This window comes from Myotis nattereri (genome assembly GCF_964212035.1).
Source record: "Myotis nattereri genome assembly, chromosome: 20".
NCBI classification, from domain to species: domain Eukaryota; kingdom Metazoa; phylum Chordata; class Mammalia; order Chiroptera; family Vespertilionidae; genus Myotis; species Myotis nattereri.
The window spans coordinates 4133496-4155596 of NC_138096.1; the positions used below are offsets into that span (position 1 = coordinate 4133496).

Below are 22101 nucleotides of genomic sequence, written 5' to 3' on the forward strand. Positions count from 1 at the left end.
GTCTGGATGGCACCTTTCCTTTTGATTAAGTGACAAAATTCTCACAGTCAATTGCTTAGCTATACTAATAAAAGGGTAGTATGCAAATTAGACCAGACATCTTCCGGACAACCTTCCGGACATAGCCACGGTGGCGAGAACAAGGCAGAAGTGGTTAGGGGCGATCAGGCAGGCAGGGGAGAGCAGTTAGGGGGATCAGGCTGGCAGGGGAGAGCAGTTAGGGGGATCAGGCCGGCAGGGGAGAGGAGTTAGGGGGATCAGGCCGGCAGGGGAGAGCAGTTAGGGGGATCAGGCCGGCAGGGGAGAGCAGTTAGAGGCGATCAGGCAGGCAGGCAGAGTAGTTAGGGGTGATCAGGGCAGCAGGCAGGTGAGCGATTAGGAGCCAGCAGTCCCGGATTGCGAGAGAGGGTGCAGGCCGGGCTGAGGGACCACCCCTCTCCCCAAACCCCCGCGCCCGTGTACGAATTTCGTGCACCGGGCCTCTAGTACCATGTAAAACAACTTACACCATAAAACACACACCCCCCACCCAATAATTTATACATGGGAAACACCAGGAAAGGCGGGGGGGGATGCTGATTATGTCAAATAAGAATATCAAAAAGCAGGTTTGACCTCATGGATTCTGCAAGTTTACCGGGAATTTTAATTAGCACCTTTGGATACAATCTAGATCTCATTCAGTGCTTTCCTAACAGTGAAGGCTCCCTTGCATTGTTCTTCGTGTGCAAGACTAGTTTAAACCGTTAAACTAGTTTAGACCACTAACTTAGGCTACGTGGTCTACGCTGAGCTTCACTGTTAACAGGAAATGGAATTGCGTGTTGTGGGCTTCCTTCTCCTATGTCTCTGAAAGCGAGGCGACACCCTAGCTCAGGGGTCCTCAAACTACGGCCCGCGGGCCACATGCAAATACAAATATTGTATTTGATCCCGTTTTGTTTTTTTACTTCAAAGTAAGATATGTGCAGTGTGCACAGGAATTTGTTCATAGTTTTTTTTAAACTATAGTCCGGCCCTCCAACCGTCTGAGGGTCAGTGAACTGGCCCCCTGTTTAAAAAGTTTGAGGACCCCTGCCCTAGCTGATTTGGCTCCGTGGATAGAGCATCGGCCTGTGGACTGAAGGGTCCCGGGTTGGATTCCGGTCAAGGGCACAGGCCCAGGTTGCGGGCTTGATCCCCAGTAGGGGGCGTGCAGGAGGCAGCTGATCCATGGTTCTCCCTCATCACTCTCCCTTCCTCTCTCTCTTAAAATCAATAAAAACATATATTTTTTTAAAAATGAGGTAGGGAGAATATCTTTGCAATCCACGAACGCCTTTGCGTATAACAAGCAGAGATGAAAGTGATAGGGTTTCAGACGTGAATTTTTAGCCGCTGCCTCGAACGTGTTATATTTAGAAATGCAATTTAAATCACCGCTGCCGCTGTCATAGCAGCGGCCCTATTCCGAGCCCATCCTTTAATAGGAAGGGGGAGGGGGCGGGCTGTCTGTGGGGGCTGGCGAGGCTTGGCCCCGAGTCCCAGCTCGGTCTTCAAGGAATAGCTGCGCGCGTGTGAAATTTCCTTTTGGATCCGCGTAGGGCATAGGTTAATGGGTGTGGGAATACCGTCTCAGCATTAAAAAATGGAAAGCAGCCGAAGCCGGTTTGGCTCAGTGGATGGAGCGTCGGCCTGCGGACTGAGGGGTCCCGGGTTCGATTCCGGTCAGGGGCGTGTACCTGGGTTGCGGGCACATCCCCAGTGGGAGATGTGCTGGAGGCAGCTGATCGATGTTTCTCTCTCATCGATGTTTCTAACTCTCTATCTCTCTCCCTTCCTCTCTGTGAAATATCAATAAAAATATATTTTAAAAAAAAAATGGAAAGCAAAGCCCTGGCCAGTTTGGCTCGGTGGATAGAGCGTCGGCCTGCGGACTGAAGGGTCCCGGGTTCGATTCCGGTCAAGGGCATGTACCTTGGTTTGGGGCACATCCCCAGTAGGGGGTGTGCAGGAGGCAGCAGATGGATGGTTCTAACTCTCTCCCTCCCTTCCTCTCTGTAAAAAATCAATAAACTATATTAAAAAAAAAAAAGGAAACCAAATCCCAAGTTAAACCCGAATGCGTTTTTCATCGAGCGAAGAGCAGAGTGAACGGGTTGGCACAGAGACCTGCTCAGTGGACAAACGCACCCGCGTCTGCAAGGCTGCTCCCACCCGACTCCGCTGAAGGAAAATGTGATGAGGCCGCCCCCTCCCGCCTGCCCTGGTGCTCCCTCTCACGAAAAGGTTAAAAATGAGGCCTTCGAGGACCTGGAAGCCTTTGGCCGTGAACGAGTGCGAGACACCGTCTGGGATCGGCCGCGTCACACCTCATTTACTGGGCGTGGGAACCCTGTCTTCGCATCTGTCATTTCTGAGACGAAACCCAAGGCTCCCTGAGAGAGAGGCTGCCCTCGCCACCCTCACGCCTCATCCCTCATCTCCCTTCCCGGACGCATCTGGGCCCCCGAACAATTCCGAGAGCACCGCCAGCACACGCACGGGAGTCGCCGTTATCTGCCTGGGCCCCTCGGCGCACCTGCTAATACCAGTTCCCTGCTCCCCTTCCTTCCTTCCTTCCTTCCTTCCCAGGCGAATCAATCACCGAAAGCCCCAGGGGGACTGTTTTCATATACATATAAATAGATATTGATTTCAGAGGGGAAGGGAGAGGGGGAGAGAGAGAGAAACATCCACGATGAGAGAGAATCATGGATCGGCTGCCTCCTGCACGCCCCCCGCTGGGGATGGAGCCCACAACCCGGGCCTGTGCCCTGACCGGGAATCACGCTGTGACCTCCTGGTTCATAGGTCGACGCTCAACCACTGAACCACACCAGCTGGCCTCTCTTTTGCCTGCTGAGTAGATCAGCGGTTCTCAACCTGTGGGTCGCGACCCCTTGGGCGGTCGAACGACCCTTTCACAGGGGTCGCCTAAGACCATCCTGCATATCAGCTATTTACATGACGATCCATCACAGTAGCAACATGACAGCGATGAAGTAGCCACGAGAATAATTGTATGGTTGGGTCACCACATGAGGAGCTGTATTTAAAGGGCCAGAAGGTTGAGAACCACTGGAGTAGAAACTGGCCACTCCCTGTCTTCAACCCACGCAGACAAGACAAGCAACGTGTCTCCCCGGACACTTACGTGGATGGGCGAGGCGGGGTCGGGCTGGACACTCTGGAACACAAATCAGAAGGGGCTGTGTCAGCACCTCTCGGGCTCCCGCGCGCACAGTGGGGGTTCGGGGGGGCGGGGGGCTTGCCTTGAGCAGGGAGTACTGGCAGCTGGCCATCACCAGGCAGAAGAGCAGCACCCACAGGTCTTTGCAGAAGCCGCGGCTCAGCGTCACAAAGCCCAGCAGGGACACCAGGACGACGAGAGAGACCGCCAGCACGTTCTCCTTGACGTCCTCCGTCCTGCGCGGGGCGGGGAGGTACAAGCAGAGGGGGGACACGGTGGGCGTGTCTGTCTGTCGCCAGGGAACCCCGCGTGCTCCAGGCAGACAGAACCCCGCCAGCCGGGCAGCTCTCTCCGCGCCTTCACACCTGCCGACAAGGCTTCAAGTTTCTTTCTCTCTTTTTTTAACACGATCGTAACTTTAAAAAAAAAATCTTTGTTATTGAAAGTATTATTTATGTGCCCTTTCCCCTGCATGGACCCCTCCAGCCTGCCCCGGTTTCTTTCTTTCTTTACAAACACAATTTTAACCCCCGATTTCTCTCATTGAAAAGAATGAAGAATAAGCCCATTGGGTCTCCTTGGCCACTAGAGGGGGTTTCCTGGGAGAACTACCTGCTCCTCCCACAACAGCGCAATGCGTCCCAGGTAGGGCCTCACCAGCTCCTTTAAATGGGGGGTAAGGGGGAGCCCGGCCAGTGTGGCTTAGTGGACAGAGCGTCGGCCTGCGGACCAAAGGGTCCCGCGTTCGATTCCGGTCAAGGGCACGTACCTCGGTTGCAGGCTCCCCCCCGGCCTGGGCCCTGGTTAGGGCTCGTGCAGGAGGCAACCAGTCGATGTATCTCTCACACATCGATGTTTCTCTCTGTCTCTCCACCTCCCTTCCACTCTCTCTGAAAATTAATGGGAAAATATCCTCGGGTGAGGATTAAAAAATAATGACAACAAAAATGATAAATGGGGCCGAAACCGGTTTGGCTCAGTGGATAGAGCGTCGGCCTGCGGACTGAAAGGTCCTGGGTTCGATTCCGGTCAAGGGCATATACCTGGGTTGCAGGCACATCCCCAGTGGGAGATGTGCAGGAGGCAGCTGATCAATGTTTCTCTCTCATCGATGTTTCTAACTCTCTATCTCTCTCCTTTCCTCTCTGTAAAAACTCAATAAAATATATTTTAAAAAAAAAAATGATAAATGGGGAGGGGTGCACTTACACCCGGCTAAAGCCGCGGTTCATTTCCAGTCTCCGCAGCCAGAGCCTGGAGCACAGTTTCAGGGGCCCGAGAACTCCAGCAAGAGATGACAGTGCGGGGGGTCTGGCCGAGGGGTCATGACCCCAGTCTCCTTGGCTGGCTTTCTTGGGGAGAATGGGAAATAGAGGGGGGCGGGTAAAGAGGTGGGCTCACCCACAGGTGGGGTGGGGGCGCTGTCGGTGGGTGTGCAGGACAAACAAGGGACAGTTAGGGGGTTGACACAAAGGGGCTGAGGCTGGTCACAGAGCCTCACTCAGGACAGGGAGGCCCTGGGATGGGAGACAGTGGGGGGATCTCAGAGCCGGAGAAGGTATGGGGTCACCTGAGGGAGTCAGAGGGCACAGGAGGGGTGCACAGAGGCTGGGATGCTGCTAAGACATCGGCGGGAGGGCCGGGTGCAGGAGGCGCTATGGGAGGGAGGGGTGGCATGAAGTGAGAGAGGATGACCTGGGCAGGCCATTCACAAGGATTCTGAGTGGATTTCTCACCTCGTCAATTTCTGCTCATGTACTATTGGCCTTTCCCGTTAAGTAAGATTTTTTTAAAATATATTTTTATTGATTTCAGAGAGGAAAGGAGAGGGAGAGAGAAACATCAATGAAGAGAGAGAACCACTGATCGGCTGCCTCCTGCACGCCCCCCACTGGGGATGGAGCCCACAACCCAGGCCTGTGCCCTGACCTGACCGGGAATCGAACCCTGACCTCCTGGTTCATAGGTCGATGCTCAACCACTGAGCCACACTGGCTGGGCCGGCTCATTTCTCCCATTTTAATTGCTAAGCAACCTTGTCTGTCCTTGTCCGGATCTCACTGCTCTGAGAGGTTTGCAGCACAGACGTGTGCGACCCGAACGTGTTCCCGAGAACCTCAGCGGCCGTGTCCCCTGACAGGCGTGCACATGCGCCCGGCCACGCGCCCGCAAGCTCGGCCCCTCACCGGTCCAGCAGCGCCAGCAGGGCCAGGCGGTCGTACCAGACCTTGATCCACTTGCCAGGGAAAATGAGGAACTTGTAGAACTGATCGCGGTTGAACTTCCCTGGGGCCGAAGAGCAGGATAAAGCTTCCAGGTCCTGACTCTGGTGCTGCCGGACCCGGAGAGAAGAGAGAGAGACGGTTCACACCAACCTGGGGCTGCCGTAGAGGCACCTCGTCATTTAAGAGAACGAAAGGCAGATGCTCACGTTCTGGGACGTGAACCAACGTCGTTCATAAAGGCGGAGCCCAAAGACAAGGATAATGGTCCGCAAAAGGCCTCTCTCACCCACACACCTCACTGCCATGATGGTGCGCCATTAACTATGCTACTCACCATATCACAATCCTACTGTTTTATTTATTTTTCTTTCTCTGTTTTAAATATATTTTTATTGATTTCACAGAGGAAGGGGGAGGGAGAGAGAGAGATAGAAACATCCATGATGAGAGAGAATCATGGATCGGCTGCCTCCTGCACGCCCCCCCTCACTGGGGATCGAGCCCGCAACCCGGGCCTGTGCCCTGACCGGGAATCGAACCCTGACCTCCTGGTTCATAGGTCGACGCTCAGCCACTGGGCGATGCCGGCCGGGCTCGCAACACTAAAGCCAAGGAACTGCCCCAAAAGGAATTTCTAGGAACGACCAAAATTCAACAAAAGATCTTAAATGATTTATTTTGTGAAAGGCACATTATTTAATGTCATGTTGAGATAAACAATCTAGGAGTAAAAAGTCTTATTGCCAATGTGTGAGGCCTGATATCAGAAAAACTGAAATTTTTTTCTAGAAAAAAACCCCATCTAAACCAATAAGACAGAAACAGGTGGGGAAATTTAGGCCCCGGTTTAACATGTTTGAACCCCAAATCCACCTGCGATGGGCTCTCATCCAGCGGAGAAGAGTTCAATTTTGAAAAAAAACAACCCAAAACAGGCTTCATGGGTTTGTCTGACGAACACGGAGCGAGGGGCCTGGGAGCCTGCACGAGGCTGGCACAGGGACACGAGAACCCGGCGGGCTCGGCCCTGGCATCCGAATGCCGTACGAGAACCTCCCACAGACACCACGATGGCCACGCTGATTCAGAACCACGAGCGGCAGCCCAGGGCCCAGCTGGGAAAGTGGGGGGACCTCGGTGAGGCCGAGGACCGGCAGGTGGAGGGAGGGACAGGGAGGACGCAGAGGAGGAAGGAGGAACCCAAACGTACCTCCTCCGACACCTGACGCGTTAAAAACAGACGTCGTTAAAACAGCCCGTGACGGGCACTGCCAGGGACTGCGTGTGCCATGAAGAACCAATTAATAGTCGCCCCATTCATTCATTATCGAGGAGGAATAAGATGCTCGTACTGCTCAAAGTCTCAGGAAACTAGAGACTGTCCTCTTTAAACCTAATGTGTTCCAAAATGCGGCTGCATCGCCGCGTGGGGGTCTCCTGGACGGATATAGTGACACAGCCACGACCCAGGGACGTCACACTCGGGCCAGACCTGCCCGACGCGGCCAGGCATCCCCCCGGAAACGGGGCCCGGACGCCTGCCTCCACGAGGCTCCCGCACAGCCAGGGGGACCTACCCGGGGGGCGTCCGGCTGGGTCCTCTGCGCCACCATCAGCAGCAGCTGCTGCTGGAGCGGGCTCACCGAGGCGTCCCCCGAGGAAGGATCGGGGCTCCCGGAGCTGGTGCTGGAGGAGCTGGCCGGAGCGTCTCTGGGGGCAAGACAGAAGCTGGGTTACCCTCTCCTGTTGTACGGGGTTGCGTCTGTCACACACAGCGCGGGGCGCTGGGCCCCCCGACGCAGGCAGGGAGGCCAGGGAGGAGGATGGACGTGTGTGTGCAGAGCCTCTTCCGGGACAATCGCCCGGGCTGTCGGGGTGCCTGGACCCCCAGGGCCGTCTGGGGTGACAGCCTTCGTGTTCCCTATTTTTTTAATATATATTTTTATTGATGTCAGAGAGGAAGGGAGAGGGAGAGAGAGAGAGAAACATCCATGATGAGAGAGAATCATGGATCGGCTGCCTCCTGCACGCCCCACACTGGGGATCAGGCCCACAACCCGGGCCTGTGCCCTGACCAGGAATCGAACCCTGACCTCCTGGTTCATAGGTCGACGCTCAACCACTGAGCCACACCGGCTGGGCAGAAAGGTGCGCTTTTGTACGGGCAGAGCTGGGCCTCACATTGACGGTGATGACATCCCACCACACTGTACTCAGGGGGTTTCATCCATCCACGCTTCTCCAAGTAGCAAGTAATCAAAACACCTCTGCTTCTGTCTGTTCCCACTGACGTGGAAATAAACACCTGAAATGCTTCATCTTCGCCAGATCTCAGAAATCACAGCCGGCCAGCTGAGGGAGGGAGGGAGGGGGGGGGAAGAGAGGGGGGAGGAAGGGAGGGAGGGATGGAGGGGGGGGGGAAGAGAGGGGGGAGGAAGGGAGGGAGGGAGGGCCTTGCTTCCCTGCCGACTCTGTCTTGTGTCTCAAGCTCTCTGTGCAGGGCATCTCAACAAAGCAGGCCCGTTTTGAAACCCCCGGCCTCCTATTTAGACTTTTAACAGGGATTCTTGTTTTACAGTCTGCAAACAGCTCCTCTTTCCCAGGTCAGCAGCATCCATCTGTGCCTTTGAGATGGAGGAACGGCAGAGGGGGAGCCGGGCCGCCAGCACGGGGTCTGGGCGCCACCAAGTGGCCGCCAGGGGCTGTGACCGCCAGAGCGGAACCCCACTGTGTCAGGGCTTCTTCCCAGGGGGGCAGAGGAGGTGACTCGGAGGACAGGAGTCTACCCCGAAGGGGCCTAGGACACCTCCCACCCTCACGCCTCCTGCCTGGGTGAAGGCTGAGCCTCGAAGGCGAGAGAGAACAAAGCCAGGACTGCGGGGGGGTGGGGGGGGATGGAGAAGGCGCTGAGGGCAGCCACGGAAACACAGGGGAGAGGGCACGGCATCGGGGCGGGAGGAACCCCTCAACCGCTCACGGTCATCTTTTTTTTTTTTTAAATATATTCTTATTGATGTCAGAGAGGAAGGGAGAGGGAGAGAGAGAGACAGAAACATCAATGATGAGAGAGAATCATGCATCAGCTGCCTCCTGGGGATCAAGCCCGCAACCCAGGCATGTGCCCCGACCAGAATCGAACCCGGGACCCTTCAGTCAGCAGGCCAACGCTCTATCCACTGGGCCACACCAGCCAGGTCCAGGGATTATAATATTAAAAGTGCCTCCTGTACGAGTAAAAACGCTGTAGAGGCCAAAATGCTGGGACACAAGTTAGCAGGGAGGACAGAAGGCACTTCGCCACCTTAAAACCCCAGAAAGTGAGCCGTGAGCGTGCTCCGAAGGGCTCCCACCTGCCCGAGATCGGGGTCTCTGCTCTCCGAGGTCATTGGGAACGTGAGTCCCTGCCCTGCCAGCTACCCTCAACCCGGGCGTGTGCCCTGACGGGGAATCGAACCCTGACCTCCTGGTTCACAGGTCGGCGCTCAGCCGCTGGGCCGCGCCGGGGCCGGGCGAGGCTTTCCTTTTGTTCACACGAAACCCACACACTTTGGCACCTAGCAGTGGCCACGCACAGCCACACCCTCACCTCGGCTACAGTCAGAAGCAGCCACGCGACGGCTCCCAACCCTGAACGCAGAGCGCACTCACCCGGCCGGAGAGAGACCGTCGTGACCCGGTGGCTGGGGCGGGGCAGGGCCATCTTTCTGATTAACAGACTTTAAATAGCAGGATCTAATTTCTCCTGTAAAAACACAACATGTCGGCGAAGAGTATGACGCGCAGTGATCTGTATACGGACCATCTCGGCTTATACCGTTTCCAAGTTAGAGGGGACGCATTTTGAGCTGCTTGAATAAAAACTGCGCCCTGGTCAGTGTGGCTCAGTGGGTTGAGCGTCGCCCCATTACATCCAAAAGGTCACAGGCTCAATTCCGGGTCAAGGGCACTTGCCCGGGTTGTGGGCTCGGTCCCCAGGAGGAGGCGTGCAGGAGGCAGCCCATCGATGTTGCTCTCTCACATCAATGTTTCTCTCCCTCTCCCTTCCTTTCTCTCTAAAATCAATAAACACATTTTTTTTTTAAATTAGCAACCTAGCCGAAACTGGTTTGGCTCATTGGATAGAGCGTCGGCCTACGGACTGAAGGGTCCCGGGTTCGATTCCGGTCAAGGGCATGTACCTTGGTTGCGGGCACATCCCCAGTGGGAGATGTGCAGGAGGCAGCTGATCGATGTTTCTCTCTCATCGATGTTTCTAACTCTCTAACTCTCTCCCTTCCTCTCTGTAAAAAATCAATAAAATATATTTTTAAAAAAATTGGCAATCTAGTTCCATTCCTTACATTTCTCTACAGAATGTGCAAGTTAATCCGTCTTGTTGTACTTCTCTGATCATCATGCTTAGACAAACCTGACGCTGGTGACTTATCCGTTGCTTTTGATTAATTTGTACCATCTCTTAATTCACTTTTACGTATTCCCATCGTGCGTTTTGTGTATGTTCTCTCCATGTGTCAGTATGTTCTGTGCACGCTGGAGCTCGTTGTGTTTTTTGGATCACGTGTAAAGACAGGCTCGTTAAGCGTGTGGTTTTGATTGGCGGGCCACATGGGACGTACCTACCTGTGTGTTTGCAGCTGCGCGGCAGCCACTGACTGCCTGGTAAGGAGAAGCAAGAGGCGGGATTCATGTGCCGTTCACCGAGTCTGCTAAAGAGGGTCAGGGTATTGGGGTGCGCACATCAGCTCGCTTTGCAAAGGGTCTCTCCCCAGAAGAGGTTTTAGGGTTCCTTCTCAAGGTGACACGGGAATATAATTAACCTTGTTGGGAGCAGCTGGAGTGCAGACGGGAGCGCTGGGCTCGACGTGAGGGGTCCTCCCACCAAGAGGAATGTTAGCCACGACAGTCCCGCTGCCCTCGGGGCTGTGACGGGAGTGCCAACGCCTGTGTCGTCTGCCTCGCGGTGTGACAGTCCCGGGCCCTTCTCAGAGGCCAAGCACCTCAAACTGTAAACCACTGCTCTAGAGATCAGGCACCATGTGAGTTATGATGATGGAGAGGGAGAGAGAGACCAGGAATCAAACCGTGATCTCCTGGTTCGTAGGTTGACGCTCAACCACTGAGCCACGCTGGCCGGGCTGATCTATTATTCAAACCAGGATCCTTATGAGAGTAAATTACAAGCATTAATTGATCTGTAAGAGACCCAAGCCAGGGCCCATCCTTGAGAAACCAGGGGCTGTATCACTTACCTACAGAACTTTGAACCTGTCACCTAGTGAGCCTTCCTTCCATCTTCCCTTCCTTCCATCTTCCCTTCCTTCCTTCCTCCCTCCCTCTCTCTCTTCCTCTTTTTCCTTCCTTCCTTCCTTCCTTCCTTCCTTCCTTCCTTCCTTCCTTCTCTTCCTCCCATGTTAAATCCTTTTTATAACAAGGCACCAAAATACATCAAGGCCATATTTTCAACATATATCCAAAATTGCTGACTAGGTCCTGGCCATTGCCTTCCTGGAGTTTACCATTGTGAGGGGGGAAATGCCCTTAATCGCACGATCGTTAAGTCGGTTAAGAATTACAAGCTGTAAGAGGATCCAAGGAAGATGAGAAGCGGGTGTTCGGGGGACACGAAGCAGGACCCGACCAGGTCCTAGGCGTTCAGGAACCGTTTGCCTGGGGAGCTCTCTTTGGACGTGAGATCTGAAGGGTGAACAGCGCATGGTGGGCGTGGGGACACAGCAAGTGCAAAGGCCCTGGGGCAGGAGAGAGCGTGGCCCATTCTAAGAACCTTCCATGTGAACAATCATAGGACTATGTTTCCCTGTTCCCAAGCCTCGTGCTCAGGCCAAGGGACCACGTGGGATCCCACCGAAGCCGCCTGCTTGCCCCTCCCTCCTCACGAGGGGCGCGCTCCGAAGGCTCACCGTGCTCATCGATGAAGACGTGCATAGCGTCCCCGGAGCTCTCCTCTTGCACGGACGTCTCGGGCCCGCTGATGACTTGCAAGACGGAGCTGTCTTGCTGGGACGTGACCCTGTAGATGATCCGTCTCTGCCGGTTGCCCTGGAAACTTAACAGACACGCCAGGTTCAAACGCCGGCAGGAAGGGGACGCCGCCTCGTCCTCGGCAAAGCATGAGAGGGCGCGGCCGGCAAGCAAGGCCGCCTCTCGCCAGGCCCCTGTGTGTAGCTAGACAAGAAGCCAGTTCTCCTTACAGGGCCGTGACCTTGGTGGGCTCCGTGCGCGCGGGGCTGGGGCTGGCGAGCTCTTGATTCTGCACGTCTGGTTTCCCATGCTTGGCGCCGTGTCCACTTTCCGGGATTTCGTTCTTCCTCTCCTGGGAGCCGTTATCTGCAAAGCATGGCTTGACGTGTTCATGTAAGATGGAATGAGAAGTTCACGTGCAAGCACATGGAAATAAGTTACCCAAACCGAAACGAAGGGTAGAGAGAAAATCTAAATGGCTCCTGTGAATTCAGAGGGCGTTTCAATACGCCTTTGGTTGACTACGTAAGTACCTAAACCAGCGGTTCTCAACCTGTGGGTCGCGACCCCTTTGGCGGTCCAACGACCCTTTCACAGGGGTCGCCTAAGACCATCCTGCATATCAGATATTTCCATGACGATTCATCACAGTAGCAACATGACAGTGATGAAGTAGCCACGAAAATAATTTTATGGTTGGGGGTCACAACATGAGGAACCGTATTTAAAGGGCCAGAAGGTTGAGAACCACTGAAATGTATCAGAAAACAGCGTATGTGTGGGAGGCATGATGTAGACGTCGCCAAGCACATCTGCTTCCCGTGCAGATGATGCAGGGACGCCCTTGACGTCGCTCCCGGGACCCTGGCTCCCCCGGCTGAGCATCACCCACTCAGGTTCCTCAGGCACAAGTGGGCAGCATCGGCGAAAACCGTCACGTCCACAAACCTGGCCATTCTGGAGCGAGGGCCCATTTCCCATTTTAAAAACGGATCCGTCTTTTCCCCTCACGCGTTCTCCAAATCTAAGCTGCCAAGCTAACTGGACGGGTTAGGTTAGGTGCTGCTGCTGAGGGCCGGCACCTTCAGCAAATTCCAGCGCCTGGTGGTGGTCCCACTACGCGCAAAACCAAACCACAGAGGCAGACCCCACGGTGACTCACCTCCAGGAAGCCCGCCGTCCTTGCCCGGCTCCGGGGGACCACGCCTCCGGCCGGGCGCCCCCACCTTGGCGGTGCTGATGGACTCCAACAGGGAGACAAACTCCAGGAAGTTGGACTCATTGGGAGTCTGTCCCTCCTTCGCCTCCAGGTCGGACTTGGACGTGGGCATCGCTCTCTCCTTCTCGTGATCAATCTCGGCGGGGCTCCTGCTCAGGAAGACCTCGGTGCCGCTGTCCACGCTGAGCACCCGGGCGTGTCGCTTCTCCTGGCTGCTCTTGCACGACGAGGGGTCGAGGCTGGCCTGGCCGGCCCTGCCCCGCTCGCCCTCGGGGGGCACTGAGTCACAGGGGCGTCCCGGGGAAGGACTGCGGGCCTCGGTGGCATTGCCCTGGTCCCCGGACTCGCAGCCGGTGGGCTGGGCAGAGGGGGCCTCCACCATCCATCTCTCAGGCGCCCTCGGGTCCCCGTCCTCAGACAGCTCCAGGGTGATGACGGGGACTCTCTGCTCCACGTTTGGGGGACTGGTCCTCCCAGGGCCGACCCCCTGCAGGTGGAGCGAGCTCTCCAGGTCCGTCACGGAGCCCCGGGCGCTGCTCATGGTGATGACGATCTTAATGGGCTCGTGCAGACTCAGCGGGTCTCCGGGCTCAGAGGTGTCAATCAGAGTCACGGCCACCTCTCCCTCGGAGATGTCCCCTTGTAGGTTCGAGGGCGGGTCCGCCTGCTGGGTGGGGTCCGCCTGCCGGGAAGCGTCCCCCGGCGGGTGCCCGGGGTTGGTGATGACGGCGTGACACTGCGGCCAGCTGCGGCTCAGGCTGTCCAACTGGCCCCTGGCCGAGCCCTGGGCATCATTCCCGGGCTCCGGAGTCAGGACTGAATTCTCGCTCCCCCACGGCTGGTAGGAAACCCCTGTCCTCGGGGAGACCTTCTCCTCCAGGCCGCCCTCCGACCGGTGGCGGAGAGGGGGCTGCCCCCTGCCCCCTCCGCCCCTCCCTCTGTCGGCTCTTCCTGCCACGCCTGGCTTTGCTGGGACGGCTGGCAGGGTCCCGGCTCCCGGCACGGGGGCTTTAGAAGGAGGGGAGCTGTCCGTTTTGACGCCAGGTGGGGTGGGTGACACGGGTGCCACAGGCTGGTCTTCTGCCAGGATGACACCTGCCATCAACAACAACAGCAACTTTATTCGCGCTGGAAACGGATGGAGAAGGGCCCGGGCCAAGACCTGACAGCAACAGAACTGAAAACGGCACCAGCGCCAAAGCGAATGGACGCTTATTTGAAAAATGTCACCTTCGCTGCGAAAGTGTTCTTGACATCTCTATACTGAAAAAATATATAATAATTCAGACTTTGTTTAGCTTCTGCTGTTTTGTGGCCTTGGGAGCCTGGCTGGGATGGGTTAAACTACCTGTTTGGGCCCGGCCACCCTGGCTCGGTGGTTGAGCCAATTTCAAGTCTGAATGTTGATGATACACTCTACTCTACACCTGCTATGATGCGCCCTACGGAACGGGGACCGAACTGGAGAAGGGACAGTGAAATATGACCGACACAATGTCACACTTTGGATGCGGACGTGACATGCAGATTCCGATGAGAAATCATTAAAATGAAGAGTAAAAGAAATGAAGTAAAACTGGAACGATGCAGCCTGAGGCATGGCTCGCATTTCCAATGATTTCACGGGGATTCTCTTTGACGACATTGTTTTTCACTTCGCGGAGGACCGTGCTGCGATAAAATATTAAAGGATGACCACAGACACTCTACCTTTGAGATCTTCCACTGTTTCCTGTGCCGGCAGCTCCTAAGTAAAGGAGAGAAGGAAAATCAATACATGACTCAGCTCACTGCCCACTTCCAGGCAGGCAGCAGCCACTGTCCTTCTCAGTGACGCTGCTTAAGCCTCCAATAAGATGGACAGCAAAAAAAAAAATGCAAAATCATCCGCATGGAGACACCCACTACGACCACTGCCCTGTGATAAAAGGGCGTTCTCTAGCGAACGGCCATTCAGTCATCCCTGGGCTGTAAACCAGCAGGGAGGAGGTGCATGCAGGAATGTAGCATAGGCCCTGGCCGGTGTGGCTCAGTGGATAGAGCATCAGCCTGAGGACTGAAGGGTCCCGGGTTCAATTCCCGGTCAGGGCACATGCCCGGGTTGTGGGCTCGATCCCCAGTGTGGGGCGTGCAGGAGGCAGCCGATCATGATTCTCTCTCATCATTGATGTTTCTATCTCTCAATCTCTTCCTCTCTGAAATCAATAAAAATAAAAAAATAATTTTAAAAATTCGAGTTTTCTTTAAAAAAAAAAGAATGTAGCATACGGAGAAGAAATAATGTCCTACTTTATACTATAGTGACTAGAGCCCAATAAAATTAATCAAGAAAAGGGGTGATTTATGCCTGGCCAGTGTGGCTCATTGGTTGAGCATCGACCTGTGAATCAGGAGGTCAGGGTTCAATTCCCGGTCAGGGCACATGTCCGGGTTGCAGGCTCGATCCCAAGTAAGGGGCGTGCAGGGGGCAGCCAGACACTGATTCTCTCTCATCATTGATGTCTCTCTCTCCTTCTCTCTCTGAATTCAATAAAAATATATTTTTTAAAAAAGGGTGATTTATTGACCTTCTAACAGACAGGGGTGGATTAAGGTGGAGAGGTGGAGCTGACTCCACGAGAAGGGAGAGGAGAAGAGGGGGGAGTGAAGGTCTGCAATGGGCTCTTCCAGCCAGAGAGGCAGGCCGGGCTGGTGGGTGTTTCCAACACACGACCGGGTGTCTCTCCCACGGTCCCAGGTCACCTTCTTGCTCCGAGACGGGCTATTCCACAGGCTCAAGGGCCAGGGTTCAGAGCGAGGTGCAGGTAAGCTCAATCACAGTGCACGCGCCCAGTCCCGGCGGGCTCCGCACCCGGCACCCGAGAAGGGACAGGGAACCCACACTCACCAGCAGCCCGGAGGAGCGGTGAGAGCCGGAGTTCTGCCCCTGGGAGCCGCGGCGCAGCGGGGGCGTGCGGCAGTTCCGGTCGGCCTCTCCCTTCTTGCCATTGCTAGTCAGCTGGTTATTGCTAACCCAACAGGGGAAACACAAGGGCAGTGAAATTAGCCATCAGAACTATGACACTTTCCGTACTGGTCCCCAGACAATTTTTCCCCAGAATCCATTTCGTCATAATCACTGTATGCAAATTAAGTTTGTTGTTTTTTTTTAATATATTTTATTGATTTTTTACAGAGAGGAAGGGAGAGAGATAGAGAGTTAGAAACATCAATGAGAGAGAAACATCGATCAGCCGCCTCCTGCACATCTCCCACTGGGGAAGTGCCCGCAACCCAGGTACATGCCCTTGACCGGAATCGAACCTGGGACCTTTCAGTCCGCAGGCCGACGCTCTATCCACTGAGCCAAACCGGTTTCGGCCAAATTAAGTTTTTAAGACAGAGTAATAAGCATGACTTTAAAATAAGACATGAGCCAGGCCGGTGCGGCTCAGTGGGTGAGCGTCGACCTGTGAACCAGGAGGTCACGGTTCGATTCCCGCCCAGGGCACAGGCCCGGGTGGCGGGCTCGATCCCCAGTGTGGGACGTGCAGGAGGCAGGCGATCCATGATTCTCTCTCATCGTGGATGTTTCTAGCTCTCTCTCTCCCTCTCCCTTCCTCTCTGAAATCAATACAAAAAAATAAATATTGTAATCAAGATGAAAACATTTAAATGGTGAGCCAATGCGTGAGCCGGCCGTGCTACCTCGGGGCTTTGTGGTTCGGCGTGTGCTCGCTGTGGGTCTCTCTGTGGTTGCTGGACTTCTCTTTCTTTCCGGAGGGCCTCCGCTGAATCGCTTCTCCTTCGTCGAACATGAGGTGGAGGCGGTAGCTGACGAGTTTGATGATTGCGAAGAATACAGTCACTGAACTGCAGTAGAGAAACACCGTGACGGCGCTGGGAGGAAGAGCCTGGAGGAGAGAGAAGAAAGGAGAAGGTCGCTTGCTTAGAGGACCGTCTTTCTTTTAAACCTGAAAGCACTTTGGGACTATTTATGGAGCACAAACTGGACAAGATTTCAAAGGATCATTCTTAGAACTTTTCCACCTGCGACACCTGAGGAGAAAGAGCGGCTACCCTTTCGTCTTTTAAAAAAAGTCTTTCTTAGCCCTTACCGGTGTGGCTCAGTGGATAGAGCGTCGGCCTGCGGACTGAAGGGTCCCAGGTTTGATTCAGGCCAAGGGCATGTACCTGGGTTGCAGGCACATCCCCAGTGGGGAGTGTGCAGGAGGCAGCTGATCGATGTTTCTAACTCTCTATCCCTCTCGCTTCCTCTCTGTAAAAAATGAATAAAATACATTTAAAAAAAATAAATAAGTCTTTCTTAAAGTTCCTCAGGTTCTGACATAGTCCATGCTGCACTGAAATCAATAAAAATATATTTAATATCAAAAAAAGACTGAACAAGGTTGCACGGTGTGTATGTACCGCATTTTGCTTCTCCATTCATCGGTCAATAGACATTTGGGTTGATTCCACAGGACCGTCTTTCATTTTTTTTTTTTTTTTTTTTATATAATCTGATGTGAAACTGCTGGATCCTATGGTAATTCTGTTTAATTTTTAAAAAATATTTTTTATTGATTTCAGAGAAGAAGGGAGAGGGAGCGAGAGATAGAAACATCCATGATGAAACAGAATCACTGATGGGCTGCCCCCTGCGTGCCCCCCACTGGGGACCGAGCCTGCAACCTGAGCATGTGCCCCGACCAGAATCGAACCGTGACCTCCTGGTTCCTAGGTCGACCATCAACCACTGAGCCACGCCAGCCGGGCCTGTTCAATTTTTCGAGGACCCGCCTTACTGTTTTCCACATGACTGCACCACTTTATGCCACTTCAGGCTTATTAATAACTGATGGGTATGACTCTCCATCGCTTGAGCAGCCTGGAGAGATCCATACTGGCTCCCCGAGGACTGGCTATGGAAAGCACGGTGCCCCAGTGAGAATAAACCGCTTCCACGGGGACCAAAGAGGAGTATCCTACTTCAAACCGACAAATAAAGAACCGTGGGAGGCCCCCAGGTCTGCACAGCCAAGGGGAGGCCGGGCCAGGGAGCAACGCCTTTCAGCATCGCCCGCGGCAGCCCCTTCCCGCAAACCCACCGTTCCAGGCAGGTGAGGGCAGGAGGCAGCAAGTTCAGAGTCAAGTGAATGACGGAGAAACTGCAACGGACGGTGCATTTCAAGGTGAGAATAAAGGAGGCCCCCGGAGCTGGGAGGACCAGATTCAAGTTCAGAGAAGGAAAGCATGGACCACATCCCTCCATGGCAGAAAAACCTAAGGAAAACTAGTTATGGACCCAAATGGGGAGTGGCTAGACTATAGCAGTAACAGCTGCTATACATAGAGCGCTCACTCTATGGCTGGTGACAGGCTCTCCCACTTTGTTATAATTAGAAACCAAGTGAGTGCTGACAAAGCGAGTCTCTGAGGCTGAACCAAAAAAGGAGAAGTGGGAACAGAGCGAGTCTGGCGGGAAGGAAACGTGCTACCCAGAGGACAGGCTTTCGGTGTGAAAATCACAGAAGATGTGCCCTGCCTGGGGGCTTGGAGAATTGGGAAGGTTCCACCCATTTTTTCCACGGCCCAGCTCTTCCTCTGACCAAGCTGCCAGGGGGATTTTTATGGATCCCCCTCTGAGTGCCTCTACTGTTTTGGGGGTTCATGTGCTCTCGTGTGGAGCAGCTCAGGCAGCACCAGTCGGTGGGAAGGCCAGAGACCTGGACACAGTGGGAACCCCAGGACCTCGGCTAACATTCTCAATTTTCCCATCATCCTCTAGATGGCCGTGGCCAGGCCCTCTCCCTGGGCGCAGCCGCTAAAACTACTAAGTGAAACCTATTATCCCCATTTCAGAAGTGATACAATGGAAGAAGTGCCCGGCCGGTGTGGCTCAGTGGTTGAGCGTCCACCTATGAACCAGGAGGCCAAGGTTCGATTCCCCGTCAGGGCACATGCCCAGGTTGCGGGCTCCATCCCCAGTAGGGAGAGTGCAAGAGGCGGCTGATCCATGATTCTCTCTCATCATGGATGTTGCTCTCTCTCTCTCCCTTCCTCTCTGAAATCAATAAAAATATATTTTTTAAGCAAAAAAAAAATGGAGAAGTGACGTGACTCACACAAGGTCACACAATTGGTAAACACCAGCCAAGCGCCGTCAGAACTCATTCAGGGTCAGAGTCACGGCCGGGTGCTTCTGCCCTAAACCTCCACAGGGACCTGCGTTATCTCAGACAGGTTAAGTACAGACCACGTGTAATAAATCAAAGCTTAAATGTCTCTGATGACAAATGCATCGTTCAGTCTGTGCAAAAGGACACGAGGCTGATAATAAAATCTAAGTGGAATTCTTTCCAGAGGATCCAAATTGGCTTACTGTTTGGGGGTGTGTATTTCTGTTTTTGGTTAAAAAAAAAAATGGAATGCTTCACGAATTTGCATGTCATCCTTGTGCAGGGACCATGCTAATCTTCTCTGTATCGTTCCAGTTTTAGTGTATGTGCTGCCGAAGCGAGCTGGGATGTGTGTTTGGAGCATTTCTCATACATATAGAGTTTACGGATGGGAATAAATAATTTTCCACAATATCAACCAAAGCTAAGGCAACTCTAGGGCGTAGCGCTAAGTACTAATACAATTTTAACGTACACAGTCCAAATTCCTCCAGTGAATTCTCCCTACAGTGGACTGCCTGGAGGGAGCACGCTCAAGCTAAACTTGTGCAACACCCAGAAAGGTTCCAGGCCCCTCAAATCACAGAACTCCGAGCAAGCCCCGCCTGTCAGCAAGCAGCAGATATCATTTTGGGCCCACGTTCTTGTAAATTGAACAAACCGAAAAAGAAGTTAACAGCCCTAGCCGGTTTGGCTCAGTGGGTAGAGCAGGTGGACCAGAGTTTGATTCCGGTCAAGGGCACATACCTCGCTTGCAGGCTCCTCCCCAGCCCGGGCCCTGGTCAGGGCGTGTGCAGGAGGCAACCAATCGATGTGTTTCTCTCACATCGATCGACGTTTCTCTCTGTCTTTTTCCTCTCTCTTCCACTCTCCCTAAAAATCAATGGAAAAATATCCTCGCGCGAGGATAACAGCAACGACAAAAAGAATGTGGCCCTAGATTAAACCAGGTCCGAGTGCAATTCCAGGTCAAGCCAGACAGATCGATGGCTTTGCGAGTGGCATCTCATTTAAGCCCCCAAATAAACACTGTACATCTGGTAGTGTCATTTTTCTCGTTTTTGAGATAAGAAACGGAAAAGTATCCGACAGGGTAAGTAACCCCCAAGGCCACAGAACTCGTGGGAAGTTGACCCACAATTTAACCCAGCAGCTGGACTGCCGAGCCACGGTCAAATTATGTTTTCGGAATAAAACCTTTCAACAGGCACATCGAAATTAGATTCTGGGCACGTAAAGGTCAGTAAGCCATGGGGCTTTTCAAATGAACCGCTGTTTCAAGCAGGTGTCTCCAATGTGCCTCAGAGGGTCATCCAGGTCGTCCCTCAGCGGGCACTCCGTTGTGGGAGCCCTACAAAGCCCGCAAGCCCCACTACGTGCCGTAACACTTTGCTCAGCATGAACAACGTTAGATGTGCCCGTTATCCTGTTTGTGCAGGTTTCTCCACACACTGGTGTGCTAAGTGGAGCTGCTTCCTAACTGAACCTGCCTCCTCAAAGCAAATCGGGAAGGGAGGCGAGTGGGAGAACGTCAACGGCTCAAAAGGTTTGAACACTTCATTCTGCCTTTGGGCCACCGTGCAGAATATTTACATCCAACACTGCCCCCCGCCCCCCAACCAGCCAAGAGGCCCAGCACAGGCCCCGACTCCCCAGCTCCCAGCAGAGGCTGACTCATCCTAACATCCAGCATCACAATCCGTCAGGCCTCCGATGCACCCAAAGTCCTTTCCACCTCTTTTTCTGCCCGTGAGTCCCGGTCCACCTTTTCCCCTGCCCTTTCCCTCCCAAATTCCTGGGGACTTTCCCCATCCCACCTTCTGAGTATCAGGGCCAGCCCTGTCCATCAGGAGGCAGACCCCATCGGCTTGGGTAGCTTTTTCCCTCATCCTGTCTCCCCTCCATCCTGTCTCCCCTCCACCCAGTCTCCCCTCCACCCTGTCTCCCCTCCACCCTGTCCCCCCTCCACCCAGTCTCCCCTCCATCCCGTCCCCTCTCCATCCAGTCTCCCCGGCCTTAGGCCGCCCCCCTCACCAGGTGCAGGGCCAGGGGCAGCAGCAGCAGGAACAGCCACAGGTACAGGTGGCAGCTGTTGGTGAACTTGCTGTGCTCGGGGTCGTGGTACCAGCCCCCGGTGAGCGCGGCCCACACGCCCTGGCGGAGCAGCTGCAGCACCTGGGACCCCATGCCTGCTGCCGGGGGTGGAGGCCCCGCTGCCCGCCGCTCCCAGGCCCAGGGCGCGCTCAGCTCTAACACCAGGGTCGCCGGGCCGCGCCCCCGCCTTCTCCGCAGCCCCCTCCGCCTCCCCGCGCCCCACCACGGAAGCCCGGGCCGCCTTCCTGCCCCGACGCGCGGCCTGCGGCGCCGGAACCGGCTGCTGCCGCCGCCGCCGCCGGGCAGGTGAGCGCCATGTCCGCAGGAGGAAGGATTTTCCCATGATGCGCCGCGCGGCGGCTGGGAGGATGCTCCAGAGGCTCCGCCCAGCCCCGCCCAGCGCGCACAGCCCCGCCCAGCGCGCACAGCCCCGCCCAGCGCGCACAGCCCCGCCCAGGGGGAGCCCCTCCTCCTATTCGGGGGCGTGAGGGCGGGGGCGGGCTGGAAGCGGTCCATGGGGAAAGAAGGGACATATGTAATACTTTTTTTTCCCCCCTCATATATTTTATTTTTTACAGAGAGGAAGGGAGAGGGATAGAGAGTCAGAAACATTGATGAGAGAGAAACATCCATTAGCTGCCTCCTGCACACCCCCTACTGGGGATGTGCCCGCAACCCAGGTACATGTCCTTGGCCTGAATCGAACCTGGGACCTTTCAGTCCGCAGGCTGACGCTCTATCCACTGAGCCAAACTGGTTAGGGCTGTAATACTTTTAACAAGGAAGATTTAAAATAAGTAAGTAAATAAGTAAATAAAAATCGATCTCTGGCCCTGGCCGTCTTGGCTCAGTGGATAGAGCGACGACCTGCGGACTGAAGGGTCATGGGTTCGATTCTGGTCAAGGGCATATGCCTGGGTTGTGGGCTCGATCCCCAGTAGGGGGCGTGCAGGAGGCAGCCAATCAATGATTCTCTCTCAGCATTGATGTTTCTACTCTCCCTCTCCCTCTCCCTTCCTCTCTGAAATCAATTTTAAAAAAAAAGAAAGAAATGTTTTTTAAAGCAGAGTGATCTTTACTCAATTGTAACACTGGGTGGCACCAGAACACTGCTCCTCGTACAGTAAAAGGCAGAACCTTTGCTGGTCTTACAAAGCAGGAAAAGACTTTGCACAAAGGGCGGATTCAGGACCCCAGAAAGCTCGCCCCAAA

General features: G+C 54.5%; 1 protein-coding gene across 1 annotated transcript in view; it reads right to left on the reverse strand.

Moving 5' to 3' along the window:
- Positions 1–20982, reverse strand: part of PCNX2 (pecanex 2) — a gene marked incomplete at its 5' end in the record, with an annotated part of 58401 nt that extends 37419 nt beyond the window's left edge. The window contains 12 exons of the mRNA XM_081114324.1: positions 3176–3208; positions 3294–3447; positions 5398–5543; positions 7014–7146; positions 9085–9178; positions 11355–11500; positions 11646–11781; positions 12578–13729; positions 14345–14381; positions 15522–15642; positions 16322–16527; positions 20830–20982. Of these exons, the coding sequence (XP_080970450.1) occupies positions 3176–3208; positions 3294–3447; positions 5398–5543; positions 7014–7146; positions 9085–9178; positions 11355–11500; positions 11646–11781; positions 12578–13729; positions 14345–14381; positions 15522–15642; positions 16322–16527; positions 20830–20982 (2511 nt within the window). The remainder of the gene's footprint in view (positions 1–3175; positions 3209–3293; positions 3448–5397; positions 5544–7013; positions 7147–9084; positions 9179–11354; positions 11501–11645; positions 11782–12577; positions 13730–14344; positions 14382–15521; positions 15643–16321; positions 16528–20829) is intronic.
- Positions 20983–22101: the final 1119 nt, after the last annotated feature.